Source organism: Sinocyclocheilus grahami, unplaced genomic scaffold (assembly GCF_001515645.1).
Source record: "Sinocyclocheilus grahami isolate Dianchi unplaced genomic scaffold, SAMN03320097.WGS_v1.1 scaffold311.1, whole genome shotgun sequence".
NCBI classification, from domain to species: domain Eukaryota; kingdom Metazoa; phylum Chordata; class Actinopteri; order Cypriniformes; family Cyprinidae; genus Sinocyclocheilus; species Sinocyclocheilus grahami.
The window spans coordinates 1,172,521-1,195,994 of NW_015505490.1; the positions used below are offsets into that span (position 1 = coordinate 1,172,521).

The 23,474-nt window shown below is 38.9% G+C and overlaps 1 protein-coding gene across 1 annotated transcript in view; it reads left to right on the forward strand.

Annotated features, from left to right (window-relative positions):
* The window catches only part of grik4 (glutamate receptor, ionotropic, kainate 4), a 400,465-nt gene that overhangs the window by 353,082 nt on the left and 23,909 nt on the right, over nt 1–23,474 (forward strand). Inside the window, exon 10 of the mRNA XM_016293946.1 lies at nt 16,207–16,314. Within this exon, the coding sequence (XP_016149432.1) occupies nt 16,207–16,314 (108 nt within the window). The remainder of the gene's footprint in view (nt 1–16,206; nt 16,315–23,474) is intronic.

A 23,474-nucleotide genomic window follows, 5' to 3' on the forward strand; every position in this document is an offset into this window, starting at 1 on the left:
TCCCCGGCCCCCCCCTCGGCCTCTACGGCTGGAGCCATAGTTCCCCCCCCCCAAAAAAAAATACTTTGAGAAATGTAGGGGGTTGTATTCGGTGCCTGGAGCCCGCCCTGGGCTGAACGGGGGATCAGGAGCCTCCCTGGGCTGCACGGGGGATCAGGAGCCCTCCCTGGGCTGGACCGGGGAACAGGAGCCCTCCCTGGGCTCGACCGGGGATCAGGAATACTCGGGGATCAGGAGCTCTTCCTGGCTACACTCGGGGACAGGAGCACTTCCTGGGCTATACTTGGGGACAGGAGCCCTTCCTGGGCTGAACTGGGAATCAGGAGCCCTTCGTGGGCTATACTCGGGACCAGGAGCCCTTCCTGGGCTGAACTGGGGATCAGGAGCCCTCCCTGGGCTACACTCGGGGACAGGAGCCCTTCCTGGGCTTAACTGGGGAACAGGAGCCCTCTCTGGGCTACATTCGGGAACAGGCGCCCTTCCTGGGCTGAACTGGGGATCAGGAGCCCTCCCTGGGCTACACTCGGGGACAGGAGCCCTTCCTGGGCTTAACTGGGGAACAGGAGCCCTCTCTGGGCTACACTCAGGAACAGGCGCCCTCCCTGGGCTGAACTGGGGATCAGGAGCCCTTCCTGGGCTGAACTGGGGATCAGGAGCTCTTCCTGGGCTGAACTGGGGATCAGGAGCCCTTCCTGGGCTATACTCGGGAACAGGAGCCCTCCCTGGACTGGACGGGGGATCAGGAGCCCTCCCTGGGCTGGACCGGGGATCAGGAGCCCTTCCTGGGCTACACTCGGGGACAGGAGCCCTCCCTGGACTGGACGGGGGATCAGGAGCCCTCCCTGGGCTACACTTGGGGAACGCAGGCACAGCAAAGCCCCTTCGAGGAGCTGGGACTGGAGCGAGCTCTGGGGCTGGAGCCGACACTCAATGAGCGTCCTCTAACGCCGTCACCTCCGCAAGCTTGCAGAACTCGTAGAAGGGGAGATCGAGGCGAGCTAGGGCGGTGACGCGAGCAGCAATTTCCATCGCCGCGGGGGGGGAAAAACCAGGAAACAAAAACTTTCAAAAAGACGGGGAAAAACAAACGCGAGGAAAAAGTCGCCGCTCACTTTCGGTTTTGGGTCCGCTGTTCTGTCACAATACACTTAGAGGAACAAGGAGACGCTGGAGAATACTTTCACAAGGCTTTAATTCCATGAACCAAGGCAGACGAACTCAGAAAGACGTTTAACAGCGGACAGAGAAATCGGGACTGGGAACACTTTAAATACACACAGGAGGAGGGGATGACGAGACACACCTGGGAGCAATGAAACATCAAGGGAAACACCTGGGACAAATGAACTTAATCAGGACAGGAACAGGAAACTAACCAAATAAGGGCATATGAAGGCACATGGGGAGCAAGACACACACAAAACATGGAACAGAGTCTGACAAAATGAGCCCACTAACTCTAAAATGATTAATTATGAGACACTGATATCATGAGCTGGATGCGTCTAAATGAGCCTCACTCTGAAAATGGCTTACTGTTTGAAAATGAGGAAATGAACACACAAATATTAGAATTTTACAGTAAAATTTTGTTATTTTTTATCACTTGATATTTATAGTCATTATTTTACAGTATTATTACAAAATATTTCTGGTATTTTGACAATATATCTCTTATTATATTTTTTATTTTACAATATCACAATAATTCCAATATTATAATCAATAATCAAAACAAAATCATGACAATTATTAATATTATTTTATAGTCATATTGAATGGGTCAAAAACTGTGGGAATATGGCTTTTTAAAGTCAAGTAGTGAGCAAATTGTTCAAGTTTTTAAAAATCTTGCAGCATTTCACGCTCAAAAAACATTTTCAGAGTAAAAATAAATTTTTCAGCTTTTTTTTTTTTTTTGGCAGACGTAAAAAAAAATCACCTTACTAACTCTAGAATGATTAATTCTAAATATAGCTATTCATGTGATGTGGTCAAAATTACTGGGTTTTTTTCATATTGTAATATATATTGCAGAAAAACAAAATATTTCAGTTTTTTCCAATATCGTGCAGCCCTATCATTGATGCAGCTTTTTAAAAAAACACCCACATATTTTTATGCAAAAACAAACATGCTCACGCACACACACACACACACTCACACACGTTTGTTTTTGTGAATTGTGGGGACATTCCATAGCCGTAACGGTTTTTACTGTACAAACTGTATGTGCTATTGCCCTACACCAATCCTTCACCTAAACCTACCCCTTACAGGCAACTTTGTGCATTTTTACTTTCTCAAAAAAACTCACTCTGTATGATTTATAAGCATTTTGAAAAATGGGGACATGGGGTAATGTCCTCATAAGTCACCTTCTCCTTGTAATACTTATGTCATACCCATGTCATTATACAAATTTGTGTCCTCATATGTCACAAAAACCCGCGCACACACACACACACACACACACACACACTTCCAGCCCATTTGCCCAGCAGGTCTCAACCCTGTATCTTTCTCCCTGGGCTTGCGAGAAGCAATTGTCAATTGTCTTTATTTTCCCCATCAATAGCATCACAGGCTATTAATTAGCCTGAGCTCTGTGGAGCCTAATAGCAGTCAGAAGCTGGCTGTCGGAGCCGCACTGCTGTTTATTTGTTTGTCTCTCAGGCTGCGGGGGGGTTGGTCGGCTCACGCCAGCACAGGCCAATCTTGACAATTTAGTTATTAAGTTTGGTAATAGAAGTAGTTCATCAAGGCCTGCGATTATACCACCTGCAGTGGAGGCCTGGCAGCAGGGAGGAGTAGCTCCTCTTCCCTGAAGGAGATGCTTCAACTGTTGGATTTTCTCCTGCCGCGTACAGTCTGCGTCTCCCGCCTTGCATTTGTCCCGCTCTGATTCTACATTCTACCATAATATATTTTACATTTTAATTTAATTTATTCGTGTGATGGCAAAGCTGAATTTTCAGCAGCCACTATTCCAGTCTTCAGTGTCACATGATCCTTCAGAAACCATTCTAATATGCTGATTTGACGTTTAAGAAATATTTCTTATTATTATTAAAGGTGAAAACAGCTGTGCTGCGTAATATTTTGTGGAAACCATGCTGTTTTTTTTCCAGGATTCTTTGATAATTAGACAGTTTAAAAATGCAGCATTTATTTGAAATAAAAACATTATAAATGTATCTACTGTCAGTCAATTAAACAATTGAATGTATCCTTGCTTAATAAAATACTTAATTTCTTTAAAAAAAATCTTGCTGACCACAAACTTTTCCACAATGTATATAAACTTTATTACATTTTCACAAAAGACATCAGCGTATCCCCATTTTTGTCACATATTTAACTTAATATGTGCTTAATATTAATATTTTACTTTAAAAAGATCATGGACAAGATTTAAATGACTAAATTGAAATGTTTTTTTAAGCTGTATTGTCATACGAAAGGATTGTGATTGTAAGTATTGTAAAGCTATATTGCCATAACAAGTGACATACATCAACATAGAAATTTGTCATGCTATACTGATATTGTTGGAAAAGTTAGGATAGGCAACATTTTTAAGCAGCCAGGCACTGTCGTGCTCCTAAAAAATTTAGCTGGTAGCGCCACTAATTTTAGTTTAGTGTAGTTCTCCCCAACACTGATACACACTCACAGCAGGTTGTTTTAATACACACACAGCTATTGAAATTCAATTATGTTCGCCTGGCTCTGTTGGCTTGCTCTTTCTTTCAGCTGAATTTGTTTACTTGTCCTCTCAGCACGAGACCTCATTTATTAGAACGGTCTGTGTCCTATGTGTGTTTTTTTAATCACAGTGGCTGAAGACAACAGTAGTCGCTAAGCTCCGTCAAGTTTGCACCCCATGTAGAACATTGGAGAGGAGTCAACACTTCCTGACACACGCTGGGAGTTAAACTATGAATTCGCTTCTTGTCTTGAAAGATATCATACCACACCAGCTGGTTTGGCATGAGCCTTGCAAATCAACTCGAGACCAGTTGATTTAGACCATAAGGCACAAGTTACTCACATTTCAAAGTGTTTAAAGAGCTCTGCAGAGTGATTTTTTTCCCGAAGTACCCATTTCTCACATACTATATGGTTTGGTGCCAGTATAAAAACAAGTTTCTGACAGAATTTGGAGAAATGGAAGTTGAGGAGCGTTTTGAGGATTTCAGCATTATCGCTGATAGAAATCATGAATTACCCGTTTATGTCTTCATCCGGGCGGCAATAAAACTGTCACAGCAGCCATAACATTCCTCTGTAATGTACACAATTTGTGTCAGTGCGTGAGCCCACCTGGGGAAAGCAATAACGTGGATGTGATGAAATATGAAGGAACAGGCCTGCGAACGCTGAATGGTCAAGATTCTAGTACTGTAGGAGGTAACCAAATAAGAAGATGAGAGGTATGTGTGAGAGAGAAACACACCGTGTGATGGTCAGGTTTTTCCCCCGGAGCTTTCGCCAGGTCCATCATCTGGCCTACCAATCATCCACTGACCTAGTCTTTATGGCTAATTGCTCAGCCCAGGCTCAACTTTTGCAAAGAACAAGCTTCTGAGAAGACAGAAACAGAGAGATGAGAGTCTTAAAAAGTCCTGAGGTCATGAGGGCCGGTAACTACGCTGACTTGAAAAGAAGCCAGAGAGGCAAGCAAGGCTCGTCTCTTTTTAGCACCCGACATTAAAGCCAATATGTTTGTATTCAGTGAGTGTTGTGGTAATTAAAGTGAAGAGGGTTGTGTGAGTGTGGATGTGGATAAAGACTGTTCGATTGTAGACTACAGGGGAGTCTTTCTTTATATATCTTTGTTTCTCTGTTTGGACTAAGTCTTAGCTGTATACTGGCAGATTGGATGGATAAATCAAAAGAAGAATGAAGGAGGTACTTAATACAATTACATTTTCTCTTATAAAATTTCTAGCTTCCAGCTTTAACATCTGTAGTGAAATTTTACATTACCAATTTCCACGTTCTTCTGGCCTGTTACACCAAGAATGATAGATATAGTACCACTCACATCAATTTGCAATAACATATTGTTTCTCATAAGCATGCGTTGCAGTTCTGTCGTCCATTGCTTTAAATACTCAAGCTCCTTAAAGTCAGGTGTATTCTGATTGGCTGTCTTGTTTTTATTTGTTCATCAGCTGGGAAACTGTGGACTGCGGTATTCTCATAGAATTAGAACTATTAAACTGGCTTTTTTTATTTTTTAATGTGTCTGGTCTTGGTGGAATAGATCTGCTATGCTGCTGCTGCTGTGGGAGAGCAAGTACCGAGACTTGCTACTTGCTACTGCTAATACATCCACAGACATACTGCTGCAGCACATATAACATATATAAAATAACACACATGAAATTACCCCGTAGCAGATCTATACAGCTGGGGAAGGTGGAGGGTTTCTGAAGCACGCTGCAACTGCTAAAGCAAGCACTAGCCAAGATTTAAAGGCTGAGCAGCAAGCTCATTAGCTGCCGATGTGAAAAGCAACCAATCAGCTGTGCCATGTGAATGATGTAATTATATCAGATTGAGTTAGAACCTATTGGTCTGCGCCATCTAGAGTTTCATGACAGGACTTTGTATGTATGTCAAAAAAATCACTATTCACAATGTTGTTCATGAGGGCCAAGGTGCTAAATACTGAATAGAGAGCAATATGTGATATTGTCGCCCATTATTGTGGCTCATGGTTGTGAAATTTATATTGTGACACCTAACATAGTTTTGTATCTGTAGAATGGAATTGGACAAGATTGGTTTTCAATATATCACAGTTTTCATGACATCAGCAGCGTCCGAACAACACACTTCCTGACACCCTCCTTTTAACTTCCTTTCTCTCTGCTCCAATCTTAAAATGACTGTAAATGTACTTTTCTGATCCTGTGTAAATCATCCAAATCCCATATAAATCCCATTTACTACTGCACATAAATTATATAAAAGAAATCACAGTCTTTTCCCTCAAAATCTAATATGCATTAAAGAACTTCTAAAGAAATTCTAGATCTGTAACTCTTAAATGAACTGTGTTATGATCAAGGTCAAGACACCTACGTGCAGCATCTTTACAATATAAAATGTGTTCTGAATGACCACACAAAAACACTCCAAGAAGTTGTAAAGCACATCTTTTTATTTTCTAGGTTGTCTATTTTCTGGTTGCCACTTGGTGAACCTGATGTACAACTGTAGTTAAAGGGCCTACAGGCTAGGCATAGGTGTAAATATACAGCTTTTTACCAACATTTCAGTTCTCACAGGACTGTTCTTATCTGTGGTTATTGTTCCAGATGCTTCCTAAAGTAAAAGACATTGTAATCTTTGCAGACATTAGAATGCACTGTCTGTAAAACATCGAGGAAAATTGCTGACACGCCAATTCAGAACAGGATTAAAATCACAAAAAGGCTCTGGTAATTATTACATCAGCCTGCCTCTGAGAAGGGCTTAAGTCTCCATAGATGGGCCACGTGGTCTGAGAAGGGAGCTTTGCTTTGTGAACGTCAGAGTATTTCTAAATAGTACAAAGAAAAGAGCAAGGAAAATCCAGTTTTTCCTATCCCCTTCAAGGATATCTTGAGTTATTGAGTCTAGTATTTTTTTTTTTTAAATGTACATATGCTGGTTGCATTTTTTATATTATTTTATTTATTTTCTATTATTAATATTATTTTATTTTAATTATATAATTAATTTTTTTGTACAATTATTTTGTACATTTATTCATATAAATTTGGCTATTTATTTAATTTGTTTGTTGATTCATTAACTTATTGTTCTTTAATAATTCATATTTTATTTATAAATAAATTATATAGCACATAAATGTATCTATATATTTTATTTGGGTTTCATTTTTCATTTTTTTATTTACATTCATTTATAAATTTATTTTTAGATTTTATTTTGTATATTATTATTATTATTATTACCATTATGTGCCACCTTGATCATTTAATAATCATTTAATTGTTTCATGTATATTTTGATTTGCATATTATTATTATTTTTTTGCCATTACTTGCTCCTAATTTTATTTTTGTTGTCGTTTTCTTTTTCTTTTTTTTACTAGTCACTACTTTTGTTGTGCGTATTGATGCTTTGGCAAAATTGGATAACAATCATGCTTAAAAAGTATTTTAGGACTGATTTCTCTGTTCACCAATACCTATGCATGGCCAGTCAGGACCTTCAGAAAGTTGGAGGAGGAAGGACCTAGCAGAGATATGTCTTCCCCTCCTTGCTTTCAGTGATCGCATTCGGACAGTGGGAGTTTCGGCTGAGCATTGTTAAATGTGTGTGGGGGGGGTGTTTGTATAAAGCTTTGATGTGAGCTGCGCTTTGGGTGGAACTTGACAGGCTCTGATCTCCAGTGTCTCCTCATTATGGGAATGGCCCTGCAGCAAGCGGATAATGTCAAATAACGAATGTTGAAATTGGCTCTGCTATTTGGGAATAACAAGAAATGTTTTTCTATTGGCGGTTATGTGCTGCAAATTGAAATTTTGATTGTAGTAAAAGGTCACTTCTTGAAAGGGAGTATACCCACCTGACCTTTCCAACCAGTCTTTAACTCCTTATCCGTCATTGTATGTTTCCCGCTAATGACTGCAGGTGTGACATTCTCCTTGTTCCAGATGAGAGGTGTGAATTCTGGCCTCTGAATAAATGGCAATGGGCAGCCGTCAAATGAGGCGATGTGCACTTGTTTTTGAGTTGCAGGTCACAGGGTCACCGGGTTGTAAAGTACACTCACAGACTGGTGCGATGACATTTTGTAGTGTGGCAGCTTGGCAGTGCTCCACACGAAGATAGTGTCATGCAACCACTGTATACACCCACTTCATGTTCAAACACACTCTTGAGAACCTGGACTGATACACTGATAGTTTGATAGCGGGTTGACAAGTTGCACACAGATACAGTTGCCTCTTTGTCCTATTAGTTTGAGCTCCATTTGAGAACTGACTGAAAGGTTGTGGTGGCTCACAATAGGCATTCATGTTATCTCTGGAGCTGCAGTGCTTTCTGTTGGGCCACACTTGGGTTTATCCGTCGCCACCTTCTTCCTCTCCTCCATCTTTCCCATACTGCTGTATTGATCTGTGTCGACTCCTTCATGCCTCCATTCACAGAATATACCAGACTCTGCCTGCATGTTCCAGCCACCCCACTGGTTTTCATTATTGGGTAAATTTGCAGCAAACAGGATGGGGAAAGGCAAAAAAAAGGAAGATGAGAGACAGGTAAAGCGTGAAGGAGTGTGTCAGTACAGCTGAGGTGATAATTGCATATGTAGCAGGTATGGAGCTCTATGATTATTACTGACAACCACTAACCTGACATTATCAGAAAGTTAAAACGCATGTAGAGTTGTACATTTGTACCTCATCTTTACTTTTATCCTCGCAAACCTTCCACAGAACTTTTCTTTTTAGCATTACAGTGGGAAGTAGGGTTGCAACGATACCATTTTTTCAGAACCGATCCGATCCTATGCCAAAAATTCTAAGTTTCAGCCGATTCCGATCCGATCCGATACCAGCGCAGTTTTTTGTATCAATGTAGAATTTCTATACTTCTGTGTGTTCACCTGATCATCACTCTTGTGTGTGTTAAACACAATCTACTAAATATAGACAACTACATTTTTATGAAAAAATATATAATCATAATCCATGACAAAAAAATAATATGATAAACTAGGTTAGTGGATAATTCAGCAGCAGAAGTTATTCTAGAAAAATCATGAGTGCACAATAATTATATAAAAACATTAAACTAAACTAAACATTTAGTGAAGCAACATTATTTAGTGGGCAACAAATAAAAGTTAATAAGTGTAGGACTAAATTTGGTAAAATGTTACACATTGCTCTTTGTATTGTTGTAAAATACATTCATGAAAAACAAGTAGCATATATAGAGTGGGGCAAAAAAGTATTTAGTCAGCCACCAATTGTGCAAGTTCTCCATTTCTTTTAAATGCATAGCACAGTAATGAAGGCAGCAACATATGATAGATCAGAACAAAAAAGACTATTAATAATCTTTCATTGAGCAAAAGTATCATACAAAAGTGTATGGCTCCAATACAGAGCGGCACAAAGCGCTTATGCAACATGGAGTCAGAGCGCGCAGCGCACCGCATAAAAAAGGGAAGAGATATCATGCATAGTGTATTATATCTGTGCAATATTTTATTGAGCCTTTTCTTTTAACGGTTTTAAATTTCAGTTATTGTGCACTCTTGAAAGTGACATGCAGTTTAAATACTGAATGCAGGATGACAGACAGACGCAGCAGGGAGAAGACTTTACGTGAACTTGACTTAAATATTCATCTCTACTTCACATTAAACTATGGAACGGCTTCAGAACACTTAAAATATAGTGCACGAAAACTTTATGGTGCTTTATAATGTTTTTGTGCCTTTCGTGGGCCTTAACAATAACACAGAGTAGTATACGCACAATATCAGATTTGGATTGGTCTCGTCTGACCGATACCCGATCTGGCAGAAAATGGCAGTATCGGAGCCGATACCGAGTATCGGATCGATGCATCCCTAGTGGGAAGACCCTCCTGCGATATAAACCTACAACAACGTCTCTGCCGACTAAAGCAGACTGACTGATGTTAAACTTGAGAAGTCTGTCCCTCAGTACATTACGGGCTTTGATCAGGTGTACAGGATACTGTAAGTGCCGTTTGTACAAGCAGTGGAGTTCGGATTTGACTTTGATATGGTGTACTTGTCAGCGGTAATTAATGACAAGCGCTCATAGCTCTTGATTAATTGCGACTCGTTTAAATGAACAGGATATGGATCCTGCCAGTTACTCCCATTTTCCTTGGCTTGTTGCTCTCATTTTACACACTTAATTACTACAACTGCTCCCTTATAGCCTCTTAAGGGACCAGTGTAGAAAATGAATCACTTGCTGGGCCTTTATTGTGATTATTTATACCATGAGCATGACACCGACTAAATACCTTTAAGGGTATTAAACCATGAAACCCATTCACCTTTAAATCAGAGGGAATCATGGTCAAACGTTCAAATGGACCTTTTTCACAAGACTGTGATGACACGTTTAACGGTCATCAGCATCGTAAATCCTCGAAAGTTTTTCATATATATATATTTTTTTAAATGTATGTACAGTTATAACACTATTCTTTGTATTATATCACCTTTGCATCAAATTACAAAAAAACAGTTAACGCAAATGCGAGGGTGTTTCTAATGCAGCGTCTATGGGAGGGACGGTAAATTGGACATCATTCTCTCTTCTGACTGCCGTTATCAGTCTCTCTCAATTTTTTTCTTTTTATTAAAAGTCACGAAAACACTATCGTGGAGTTTTTCTTTTGCTAGTTGAGCAAATGGGAATGCAAAAAATATATTTGTGGTACTCTCCCATTCCCTGCTCTTCAAGTTAACCCAACTATGACGACTTCCGCTGCTGAGACTATTTTTTTACACTGTATGTAAATTATTCTACCTTAATCATTAGGGATGAACGGTATATCGTATCATTTCGGTGTTAATTTATTATTGATCCATATGGATAGATATATATTGGTTGATGTTGGATATTTAGTGTTCATTTCCAGATATTGTTTCATTTAGATTTGCATTTGCATCATTTAAATGCAGCTGATCTCAAAATGAATATCCGTCATTAATGCTGTAAAGTATAATGGTGTAATGCCTAAATTTACTAGTAAATGATGGGAGTTTTATTTTATTGATTTATTTTATTGATTTATTTATTTTTTAGATAATTTACTGTTGAGTTTTTAATTTTGGCCATTTATCTGTTATCAGCATGTGAATGTTACCCTAGCATCGTGGGGGCGAGTTTTGCATTGCAAGTACTACTCAGGGGTGCGTTTCCGTACAACGACGTAACTCACTGATAAACCATCATAGTACGATGCATTGTTGTGGAAACTAACTAGCCAGTCACGACTGTTTCCCGAACATGGTCGCATATCCGTCGTTTGAACCACATTAGTTCAACAATTTAGGGCCATTGTTAATGACATCACATGCATGTAGTGGAGTAATAACTTCTGCTATCTAATTGATTCGAGATTTTTGAGATGCTGCTGTATTGAACATGGCAGCTGATGACTGATTTACTATGTTTTGTTCCCTGTCATTTTGCTTTATTTGATTTTTGATTCATCACGGGGTTCCTCTTACGTCATACTCCGGGGTTCCCTTAGGCATTTATGCACATGCGCACTCTTCAAAAACGGCGCTTATTGAGGACGCGCTAAAATGTATAGATTAAAATGTATATATAATTAAATTGAGTTAGATATAGATATATATAGATACTGTATATACTGTATAGGTCAGGAGCTGTAGTTCCTACCACGTAAGTTTGCGACGCTGTTTGCGAATGTTCATTTGAACTATGGTTTCGGAAAACACTGAATCGTTGAACTATGTTGGTAAAGACGGAACTTGCGACCATAGTTGGCTAACTATGCTTTTGGGAAACGCACCCCAGATTGTTTTAAAGGAGTCACCGGATGCAAAATTCCCTTTTGTTGTTGTTTGAACATAAATGTGTGTTGGAAGTGTGTGTAAACATCCATCCTATAAAGATAAAAATCCACCCAGTGGTTTTTTTAAATCCCTATTTTAAAATCCCCTTTCTCAAATCAGGCTGTTCTGAGATTCCTGTCAGAATGATGTAGTTCTGCACAGGCCCCTCCCACGATAGTTGATTGACAAGTCCGTCTTACCTTAGACCTGCCCTGAGTGAGCTGTCATCAGTCCGCCATTGTGTCGACTCCGGTGCAGGGGAAGACAAGAACGTCTCCGATTAAGCAATTGAGGGGTTTTGTTGTTGGATGTAATAATGAACATAGCTGTCGTAATTTACTCCTGGCATCTGAGCCGCTGAAGACGCAGAAGATTAACATTACTTTCGTTTTGAAGGGAATGCGCCGATCCCCGATCTGCCTAAATGCGTCTATGTTCGCGCAAATCATTTGTGATCGAGCTTCATCTACACAAGAACTGAGTATAAGGTTTTTTATTAATCTTTGCAAATCGCCTTTCCTAATATGTGCTAGTTGGCAAGTTTCGCGGCTAAAGTAAACAGTACTGCTCGTCACCCACAGAAGAGAGGGGCGGTGTGAGCAGAGCTCATTAGCATTTAAAGCAACATGGACTAGAATTGCTTGCTAAAAACAGAGCTCATTTTGACAGGGTAAAAAAGACATTTTAATCAAAGTATGTTATAGACTTTTCATAAAGACCCTAAAGAATCATATCATCTTATATCAAATGGGCATCCGATGACCCCTTTAAGAAAATGCTAAATTCTTGTTTAATATTGTATTTGAGTGTCTGATCAAATAAAATGTCTACTTATCGAAAATCTACTCATAAAATGTAAACATTAGAATCAATTATCCTTTTGTAAGTAAGTGTGTGTGTGTGTGTGTGTGTGTGTGTGTGTGTGTGTGTGTGTAATCATATTCTGGGGACAAATTTGTACCCAGAAGGGATCTAAACCTGACAAAAGCTCCTTTTGGGGATATTCGGGGATTTCCTCATTGGTAAAAACTAGTAGTCCACCATTACATTGCCAAGGCTGATACATTGGCCGATGTTTGCTATTTTTTAATTATAGGCATCGCCCAGTGAGTTTTTCTATTTGGATAATGTGTCGCAAGCAGGACTTTTATTTTGACAGCTCTAAGAAGATACGCACCAAGATTCCCAATACAAACAGACTTGCATTGGCTTTATCGTCCATTGGCCAGCCTGCTCTCTAAGATATCGGCATCAGCACATCAAAAAATCTATATTGGTTGACCACTAATAAAACTATATAAAAATACTGTAAATAAGTGTTTTGAAACTGCTTGTTTTTCAATAGACATTTAACTTGGGTTTATCTTGAATAGTTTGCATTAATTAATTTTCTGTTAAGTGTTAGGGTTACAGTATTACAGTTACAGGTAACTACCTGTACATAAAACAAAAGTCTATGTAATGTCCCCATTTAAATAGCTGAGTAAAAGTGTGTGTGTGTGCATAAGTGCGTGTCTGCTCTAGTTGCCACTCTGGGCATTTTTTGTTCTTCATGTTTGTCAGAGCTGAGTAGATGGCTGCTCTCAGAGCAGTTCCTCCCTATTGGACGATATCCAGACTCTCTTCCTGCCCACAGCTTTACTGCATGGTCCCTCACTGTCCCTGAATGCACCCTCTGCCTACATGTCCTCCTCTCTTCTCTTTATGTCTCTCCTAATAAATCCTAATTGTTCTTGATATCGCACCCTCTCTCTGTTGAAATTGTTTGGAGATCAGGGTCTGGCTGTGGGTTCTTTTCAGCTCATGCCATGTGCTTCTGATTCCACAGAGCCATCAAGGCTGTTTGGCTGCCGCTGGATTTGATTTGTGAGAGTAAGGTGGTATCTCTACCATAGAGGTGAGGACATAATGAAATAGAAAGCAGGATCTTTTGATCATATTCTCAGAGGAAATCTGTGATTCTGGGTGTCCTTGCATTCTCACTTTCCCCTTTCTTCATCTCTCACTGTGTTCACTGCAAAACATTTTTTGTCTTATTCTCAACACAAGATGCATCTACTTGATGCAAAACTATGTATTATTATTATAATTAATATATTAAGCCTTGGTTTCAGAGAATATATTAAGTTTATTGTTGTTATCCCATTAGCAAATTATTTTATTTTAACAATAACTAAATATTATTATATTTACATTTATACAAGACATGTCTTGTTTTGAAAGAATATATATCTTGAGTTAAGTTTATTTTTGGTATCCCAATGTCAAATAGTTTTTTTTTTTTTTTTTCATTTTAACCATAATTCTCTGAAGCATGTCTTAATATCTTCTATCTGTATGCTTCTCAAGTAAATATATCTTGTTTTAGGGATATTTTAGTGGAAAACAAGACCAAAATAATGATTAAGAAAAAAAATTTTGCAGTGGGCTTTGAGAAACAGGTTGAAAGAATGGTGAGCTATTTTCAAATGGATTATCCTCGGCATCTCGCAATCTCATGAGGATCAGTGCAATGTTGAACAGCAGCTCTCCTTTGCAACATAAAAGTCAAACTAGTGCATATGTATTTTACCCTTGCTTTTAGGAGTGTTTCATGCAAGGTCCCCCATGCACGCAGGATTTGGAGAAATATTCCTGGTGCTGTGGCTTCAGCATCCATAAAGTCTTTAGAATAACACTACTACATTATTTTTGCTTCTTACATTCACTTTGAACCTAAAAAAAGTTCCTGTTGCTCACTTTTTCCACTGTTTGTGGCCCTTCACACTTTCGTATCTCAGAGAGTGGGTCATTTTAGATCCAGCGCAGTGCTGCATCATCCTCCCCTGTGTCGTTTGGATCTATGGAAACACTAGGGATCAGGTACTGAGGGGAAGATAAATAGAGCAGCACATCTGCAGAATACTTCAAGCAGGAGGCCCAATGAACCATGCCGCTTTGTAATTATAATAAAAAATACAAATGATGGGTGATTTAGGACTGCCATGTGTGCTGGGTGGAGACTCGGCCTCCCATTAAAGACAGTGTGGCCCCCATATAGGCAGTCTAGTGGAGGGGTGCCAGCCAAAACGGAATGATAATGAGGACATTGGCTCGCTTCAGAGAATTGGGGTGTAATTGAGTTAATGAATGCATTCTGTTGCATCTCTGATTGAGCGCATGTCCCTTCGGCACTTCCTTTAAAGTGTTCTGACTGTTCTGTGTGTGTGTGTGTGTGTGTGTGTGTGTGTGTGTGTGTGTGTGTGTGTGTGTATGTGTGTGTGTGTGTGTGTCGACAAGCTCACTTCCGCATTCTCCTCCGCCTGACATTGAGATAGTTCATTCAAGAATTAAAATGGTGATAATTTCTCTCCCGTATGTCTTTACCTTTTATGTCTTCACCGTCTGACTTGATTTAGTAACTATATAACTAGCTGGTTTATGACTGGGAATGTCATGATTCAAAATGACAAAAATGTCATCAAAATAAACTAAATAAACCCCAAAATTCAAGATAAGGAGGCAAAAACTGTGCCTACACAGTTCAACTAAATCTGTTATGACTGTTGCAATTAAACTGAGATATGTGTTTATTGCGGCATTACAATTAGATTAGTTTGCAAAATCCGATTTTGTTTTACGCAGTTTTTGCTGCATCAAATATTGTAACCAGTCGTACACATTTCTGCTTAAAAATGCAAGGCCAGTCAGAGGATTTTGATTAATCACTGCTGAAAATGCCAGAGTTTTGTTTAGTGCACTTTCTCAGTCTCGCAAATTCTCTGTTTCAGGGATTTTTGAGAGAGAGCATAACTCGCGCAAGACTGGAGTCATGGGCCGCTTCAGTGATGGAGAATGTGTGAATGTGAAGTCTTGATTTTCTAATGTGTAAAAAGCAATAAATAAATGGTTCAATTCATAAATGGTTCCTGGCTTGTTTTGTCTGTGTATCCTGCAAGAATAACGTCTTTTTAATGTATTCTATTAATCAACATTATTAATCATTATTGCAATATTAAAAATAATAATAAGTTGCCCATACACAAGTAAAAAATGCCCCTGGAAATCAGTCCTGCACATGTGACCTTTATTTCTTTATGTATTATTCCAGGTCTTCTGTAGCCATATAAAAGTGATTTTGTAAGAAACAAACAACATTTGAAATATTAAATGGAACATTTTATTTGCAAATCTGCACATTGAGATATGCAAAAAACGAATGGAGATCGACATCATTGCCAAAATTGGAACGAATTTTGAAGTGCCATATTTGAATATATGTAAACACAAATGAAATTTTAGAGCTATTAGTTTCAATGAATAACTAATTAAATTTTGGTCTGTTCCTCACACAAAGTAACTGTATAGTTTCAAAAGACATGAAATATAATGCATTGGTCTTCTTATGGACTTCTTTTGTGATTAATTTGTGTTATTTTGGGAGCTTGACAGTCTAATGTCTTTGGAATGATTTGAAGGTAAGTAAATGATGACAGAAATCTAATTTTTGGGTGAACTATCCCTTTAAGGCTTCATGGTTGCTCTTTTTTATGTCATTGGATCTTCTGCCACATAGTTTGCTTGAAGGCTTAGTTTAACTCAGTGTGTTTCTCCTACAGATCGGTCAGTGGCATTCAGAGCAGGGACTGTCCATGGAGAGGAAGCTTCCATCACTTAACGTGACAGACACACTATTCAACACCACTCTCACCATAACTACCATCCTGGTAAGTCCTATCTTCTGCTCTGGTCCAGGTTCCTCAGTAGAGGACACACCCTACACCCACACCCTTTAGCCAAGAGATTTACACACACACCCTGGAAAGGATAAATAGTTGCTCCTTTTTGAAGGAGTCTCTCTTTAGCTTCCAGAAATGGTCTGTCTATTCTCTGATCACCTCAGGGTTCAGCACTGATCTAAATAAAGGCTCTTCTCCTCTGAGATGAGTGGAAACTAACAAGTATGCGTGTGATAGCATTTCCTGGAGCAGCAACCACCAATTGATGATGTAATCCGCTAGGCTGTTATCTAGAGGCAATTTTCTCATCTTCTCATACACTGTATAGTGATGAGAAAAAAAGAGGTTCTCCGCAGCCTTAGGCCAGATGTTGCATATCTGGCTAGGTCACCTCTCACTAGAAAAGAGAGAGGAATAAAGAGACTGCGAATGAAGAGGGGCCATGCAAGGTAAATGAAGTGCTCGAAAGCCCATAAATAGCTGGTTTAAAGCAGCCTTGTTGAGGACAGATGGAGAAATCTTCTTTAGTTCAATTTACACCTGATGAAAGGTATGATAAGCGTGAAGAACTGCTGAAAAGACAAGCACAGTCATGCAGTTTGAACAGCATGATGCATTTTATAAAAGCACTTACATTAATTATTTTGGTTAAACTTATTTTGAGTATTATTTTTGTAATTGCTTTGAGCTGTAAAGTTGTTCTCATTATTTTTATGGTTGTTTGGGATTTAGATGTTACGTTGCCAAGTAGTAAAATTGGCTTTAACATTACACAGAAAAAGGTTAAGTGATTTTTTTTACAGTTAACATCATGTTGTGGCTATACTATTGAAACACAATAGTATACTATTGAGTATTTTAATGTTTATAGATTGGAGATATTCATGTCTGTTGGAAGTGCCTGTAAACCAGATTTTGTTTATTTTTTATTATCTTTCATTCTTTTTTTTTTTTTAAGAAAAAGATTATATGATGTGCAGAAGAAGCTGTCACCATTAGGGGCAGTCGTGGCCTAATGGTTAGAGAGTCAGACTTGTAACCCAAAGGTCACGGGTCTCAGGTCCAGCAGGGATTGTCGGTGGGGGGAGTGAATTACCAGTGCTCTCTCCACCCTCAATACCACGACTGAGGTGTGACCCTTCAGCAAGGCACTGAACCCCCGACTGCTCCCCGGGCGCCTGTGTGTGTTCACGGTGTGTGTGTGCGCACTTGGATGGGTTAAATGCAGAGCACAAACATCACGTCCTTTCCTTTCCTTTCCCTTTCCATGAAATCAAAATGGACTATTTATAATGGAAGCATTTCGGTGTTTATTCTTAATTATTTATCCATGCACATCATTACAGTAAAACAGTAACTTCCCCTCCTCTCTCAGCGTCATCGATCCAATGATCCAGTCAATTCCTGATGGACAAAATCAAGCCCCACCCCAACGTTTTTCTTATTCGAGAAACTGTTTCACTTGGATATACGTCACAATTTAACTCGTTATAGCTTGTTGAAAACCCTGGTGGGAACATCAGCACACCAGCTTCCAATACAACATACACTCTAAAAAATGCTGGGTTAAATATAACCCATCGCTGGGTTAAAAAGGGACAAACCCAGCTTTTGGGTTGTTTTAACCCAGCTATTGGGTTGTTTTGACCCAGCGGTTGGGATGTTTTGAACCCAGCATTTTTTAGAGTGTATGCTGGTGTTTTCAGCAGGTTTATGAAAAACTGCTGTGCAGTACTGTAAGTGAAATAGAGATGATTATGTCGGGGAGGTGTGTGTGTTTCACTAAAGGAAGGAGTGCAATACAGGTGGAGCGATTAGTTTCTCTCAGATCTTTTATTGTTAATGTGCTTGATGATGTTGCAGCTGGGAGAACTGGGGAGAAGTTTGCACTGTGTGTTTATTCCTCTTTAAAGATATACGAAGACTTTGGCTGCATTAAAGAGCCACCGAAGAGCAATTTCAGCTCTATCACGGCCCATTCATCACAGGCTGATTGCAAAGTCTGCTTTATCTGGGTAAACGCAGCACAGTTGAAAACATGCTGCAGAACTTAGCACCTGTGGACCACTCCACCAGCGTTTTCATTACTGCTCTGAGCGTTTGTCATCACAGGAGTTAAAGCACACACACAAACAAAAATAATTAAATTTTACCCTGTTGAAATGGGCTAGGTCAAACATTTTTGTAAGGATAGACACTATATTAGAGCTGGTTTGGCTTGTAGTGGTAAAGCTGTCTAAACTGTACAAACTGTTCTGTGGGCTTTTGTAGTTGGTATTGATGCCTTTGGCATTGTATCATGTGCAGAAGGAGACAGAGCTTTTGTGCTTCATTGAGAAAGCAAATAACTCATGTTTGTTTGTAACTTTTTTTTTTACTCTGCTTTTCATAACTCACAGCCTTTGATTGAGAAAAAACTGTGTTACTCTGCCATTGATTGACTGGTTAGTGTGGCAATTGGCAGATTTGGTAAAGATATAATATCCAATTTAATATATGATACAATATTAACTCACTTTAACTCGTTATGTATTAGAGAACTTCTCAGAGTAATATTACTCCTTTAATACTCATTAATATTGCTGATTAATTTCTGAACTTACAGTAACTGTGAGGAATAATGTGTACTTAAATGGGGCATGAAGTATTTTATAAAGCTTTCTGAAGTCCTTATAATGTTTGTAGGATAATTACAAAACTGCCGTAATTTAGAAATACATTTCTATGCTGATTTCAGCCCTCTGATTGAAAAACTTGGTTTAAATGGGAGAATCTCCTTTAAGACTTGTAAATGTAAACGGACACTGCTATGATTTGCTGACATCTTTGCATATGAATAAGTATTACATGTACTCTTTTAAAAACTTTTACTATGTTTTTACCATCATAGCTGCTGGGATTATCTAATCGTGAAAAGTATCTAATCTACTCCTATTGCTTTGATTACAGATGTTCATTAGGCATTAGTATATTTTAACTGTTTTTATATAAATATACTTTATATAAAACTATATATAACTTTATATTTATTTAGCACACTCTTTTTCGTAGAGAGAACTTCAGTGAGGGCATACTAAGTGCTAACTTGTAGAAATTCATGTGTTACAATTGGCCACAGTCCCTTCGTAATCATTACTGGTGTGTAGTCGACCAGTGGGCAATGGGGCCGGAGGTGAATTCACAGTTGTACCACTGCTTTTCACATACCTCCCGCTGTACTCAGCCAGGCACTACAAGAGCTTTTGGGTTTGCTCTGTTTGACACAGTTATTGCCTGATTTGCATAATTCCCTCAGTGAGTCAAATACTAAAACAACACAGACAGTGTGTGCAAATACAAGACACTGCTGTTTTATTTGTGTTTAATCATTTTTCAACTTTTGTGTGCTGTCATTTGATTCCGTTTGATATGCTTTCCCTTCAACAACTGCTTGCTTTCTCAGATAAAGCCGTTGTCAGGACCTTTTTTCTTTTCTAAGCTCAAATACATATTGTTTTGCCTTTGAAACTGGGTTCACATTCCGTTCACTCTATAAAATCGCCTTTCTATGATGCTATCTGCAGTGTTTTTCAAAACGCCACATCATGCTTGAATGGAATCACTGAGAAAAGTCATGTGAGCCTTTGCCGTCCCGAATTGTCTCTGAGAACCCATCTTAAAAAAAAGAGTATTATTAATCTGTATAGGTGCAATATCAGAAGACAATAATGTGACATGGATTGGATACTGTATTACTGCATCTTCTCAAAGAAAAGAGAGTCCTCACATTCAGCAGCTGAATTCAAGCTCACTGCAATCAATGATGGCGATAAAGTGCTCTTTCTGAAAACATGGAGAAATACGACTGCAGAAACAATTTCACGATGAAACCTCAGGCATGCCACCTTCAGTGGACAGACCACTTTATTGTGTACAAGAAGAGGCAGATAGCCTTTATTCACAGAGCAATTGGAAATGTTCATAAATATCAAATGTGAGGCACTATCTTCATGTAATGTTCTGCCTCTGTGACCAATTTCTGTCTCTCAGACCGCTATCAGGCAGAGCTGGTTCTGTCTGGACTATCTTCAGTGCCATTCACCCCCTGTAAGCCATAATAAAAAGGGTGGCATAAATGAATCAAAGAGAGAGTAGGGGACCAGTCAGTTACCATACTCCCTTATGTTTTTTGAGAACGTCTGAGAAATGCTAACACACAAATCCAATGTTTCCTCACCTTCTGAACAAAAAGCTTTGAGATTTGATTTGAAGTAAGATTGACTTTAATGTGTTTGCTTTTCAAACGCACCAAACCGGACTGCCGCCATGCTATATTTGTAAAATTGATTTCATCAGCTGACAGCCTTCCAAGAAAACAAATAGAATCAAATCTGCTGCAGATCCCAGACTGCTGAGGAATGTTGCATTTGGCAGACTTGACACTCAAAGTGCCCTTAATCTCACTGTCTACGCTATTAAAGGGAAAGTTTCTTTCTCTGATGTGACCCGCAGATTTTATGGAACCATTCATGCTCGGAAGAAAGGATTGCTTGGCCTGATAACAGCACTCACTCAGTTGATTGATGCCCGAGCTCCATTCCTGAGATTGATGGCGATACGCCAGGACCGCTCCTGTGTGTTCACAGTTAACCTCACTCCTCTTCCTCAATTGCTTCCTCCCTCTTTTCATAGGCTTTGCTAACAATAGATTATTATACGTAAATATGTGGTCGCTCTGTTTTGTGTCACTCGAGCATCAATTAGACTAGAAGCTAGCTGAGAAAAGGAGTTGATTTATCACAGTTTAATTTATTGATAATATTTAGTTACTGTAACATGATATGTAATTTCAAAGGTTAAGATGTTAGCTTGCTAACTGAAGGTTAACTGAAAACAATGAAAGCAGATGTGTTTTATTTGATCATTTTTGGCTTTGGTGATGCTATGTTAAATGGTAAAGTTATATGTAATTTAAGTGGCTAAGCTAAGCTTGAAAACTATCTGGTTAAATTTTTATAGCTTCTGTAATATTACTGGAAATGTAATCTAAAAGGATAAGGTAGGCTTAGCTGTAGCTTGTTAACTGAAGGCCAACAAAAAAAATGCACAAAAGAAAAATGTTTAATGCAATTTTATAGCTTCTGAGGACTAATTGAAAACAAAGGAATGCTTGTTAACTTAAAACAAAGAATGGAAAATGTTTAATTTGACGTGATTGATGTAATTGACTGGTGCCAGAGCTCCATTTCTGATATTGCCCATACAGAAATGAACCATGGTTTTACTTCAAATAAAATAAAATAAAAGCATGTTTACTATAGTTAAACCATGGTAACCACAAATTTACCATGATTTTGCTGCACTAACCATCGTTTAACCGTGGTATTTGTAGTAAAACTGTGGTTACACAAATGGTAATCAATATGCAAAAAAAAAAACATGGTTACTACATTTTTACTATAATAAAACCATGGTTTAATTTTCGTAAGGATGATGGCAATAAGTCCTGTGTGTGCACAGGTTACTTCCCTCCTCTTCCTCGATTTCTTTTCCTCTGTCTTTTCATAGATTCTGCTTATAATAGATAATTAAGGATGAATGTGTAATCATTCCCTTTTCTTTGACTTAATCATCAATCAGTCCAGAGGCTAGTTGGCCATTACGGGCCACATGTAATGACCCAAAGCCGTTGATGACTTCTCTCTCCCAGTGCATAGACCTATTAATTGAATCCAGAAGGTTTGTTTATAAGCTATCTTTCTTTCTTTGAAACCGTCTGTCTAATATGCAACTGGTCCATGAAATGCTACTCTTTAATAAGCCTAGTTGAGAGAAGGTGTCCGGCTGCAATACTTGAGTGCCTCCAGCAGGCTGTAAGCGATGAAAATTTGCATTTATATTGTGCTTTTCTGCATAACCACCGCAGCGTTGTCAGCGCGGGGCATTACGGTAACATGCGTGGATGATTCAACGAATTAATGAACAAAATGGAAGGATTTGCATTTATAGAGTGTCAGACTCTGGGCCAAAGCTGCTCTTCTTTGTGCCATGGCAATATGGGATTTCGCTGTTTGCTCCGACAGGTCCAAGGTGCGCACATCCATCTGCAAATACAGCGTGCAGCTTTTATGGACATACAAATGAGGTGAAAGGACAGATACCGTGTTATTTGGATGCATATGAGTGGCTCGTATTAATAGGGTTCAGGTTTATTTGAAGTGTCGGAACATGTCCATTGACGTTCCCCCTCGTGTGACAGGCCGCAAGACCCAGCTGCTGCTATACTCAGGCCAGCTGGAGCGTGGCCACTGGGCACATCAAAAATCAGGGATGCAGGACCAGACAAGCAGGTAAAAAAAAAAAGAAGAAGAAAATGTTGCCATGGTGATGCGAAAGGCTTAAAAGTCTCCTCAGCTCTTCAGATTGCCACTCAAAGCATCGAGTGGATTTACTGGTGAAAATGAAACACTCTTTTCAGTCAACCAGTCTGCGCTAAACAAATCATAAGTACAAGTACAACAGACCTATTTTAGTGTCTGTCTTACTGCAACACATCAGACAAAGTGATTTTTTTTTCAGTTATACAAAAAAACTTCTTATATGGCTGGTTTCATTCAGTAGTGTCTATTTATGTCCAATGTGGCAATGTTCTGTTCAATTTGTGCAAAGTGTTTGAAAATGACAGTAACATACTCCACAACCATGCACACTAGACACACACTAAAAATATCCCAATGTATAACGGTGGGCACAGTGAGTGTTTATTGAAAGAATGCAGGATGAAATGTTTACGGAACCTTTATTTTGACCACAGATTGCCTAATAAATCTTTTTAGTCTTTGGGCAGCATGAGAAAACAAACCATAAATTAGGAACTTGGTCTTGTGGTGTGGGCTCACATTAGTCACAGAGCCTTATGTGTCCAAACTGTTGCTAAGCTTCCATCCATGTATTTTTATGCAAACTTATATCACGTTAAAATATTGCTTTAAAACCACTGGATGGAAATGTCAAGATGTGCATAAAATCATAAAATGTGCATAAAATGTGTTAAACTGAAGCGGATCATTATTTTTATCCAGTACGAATACATGCGTATAAACTACAATGGAAATACATTTACAGAATAAATTTCTTAAAGGGGTCCTATTATGCTTTTTCATTTTTTC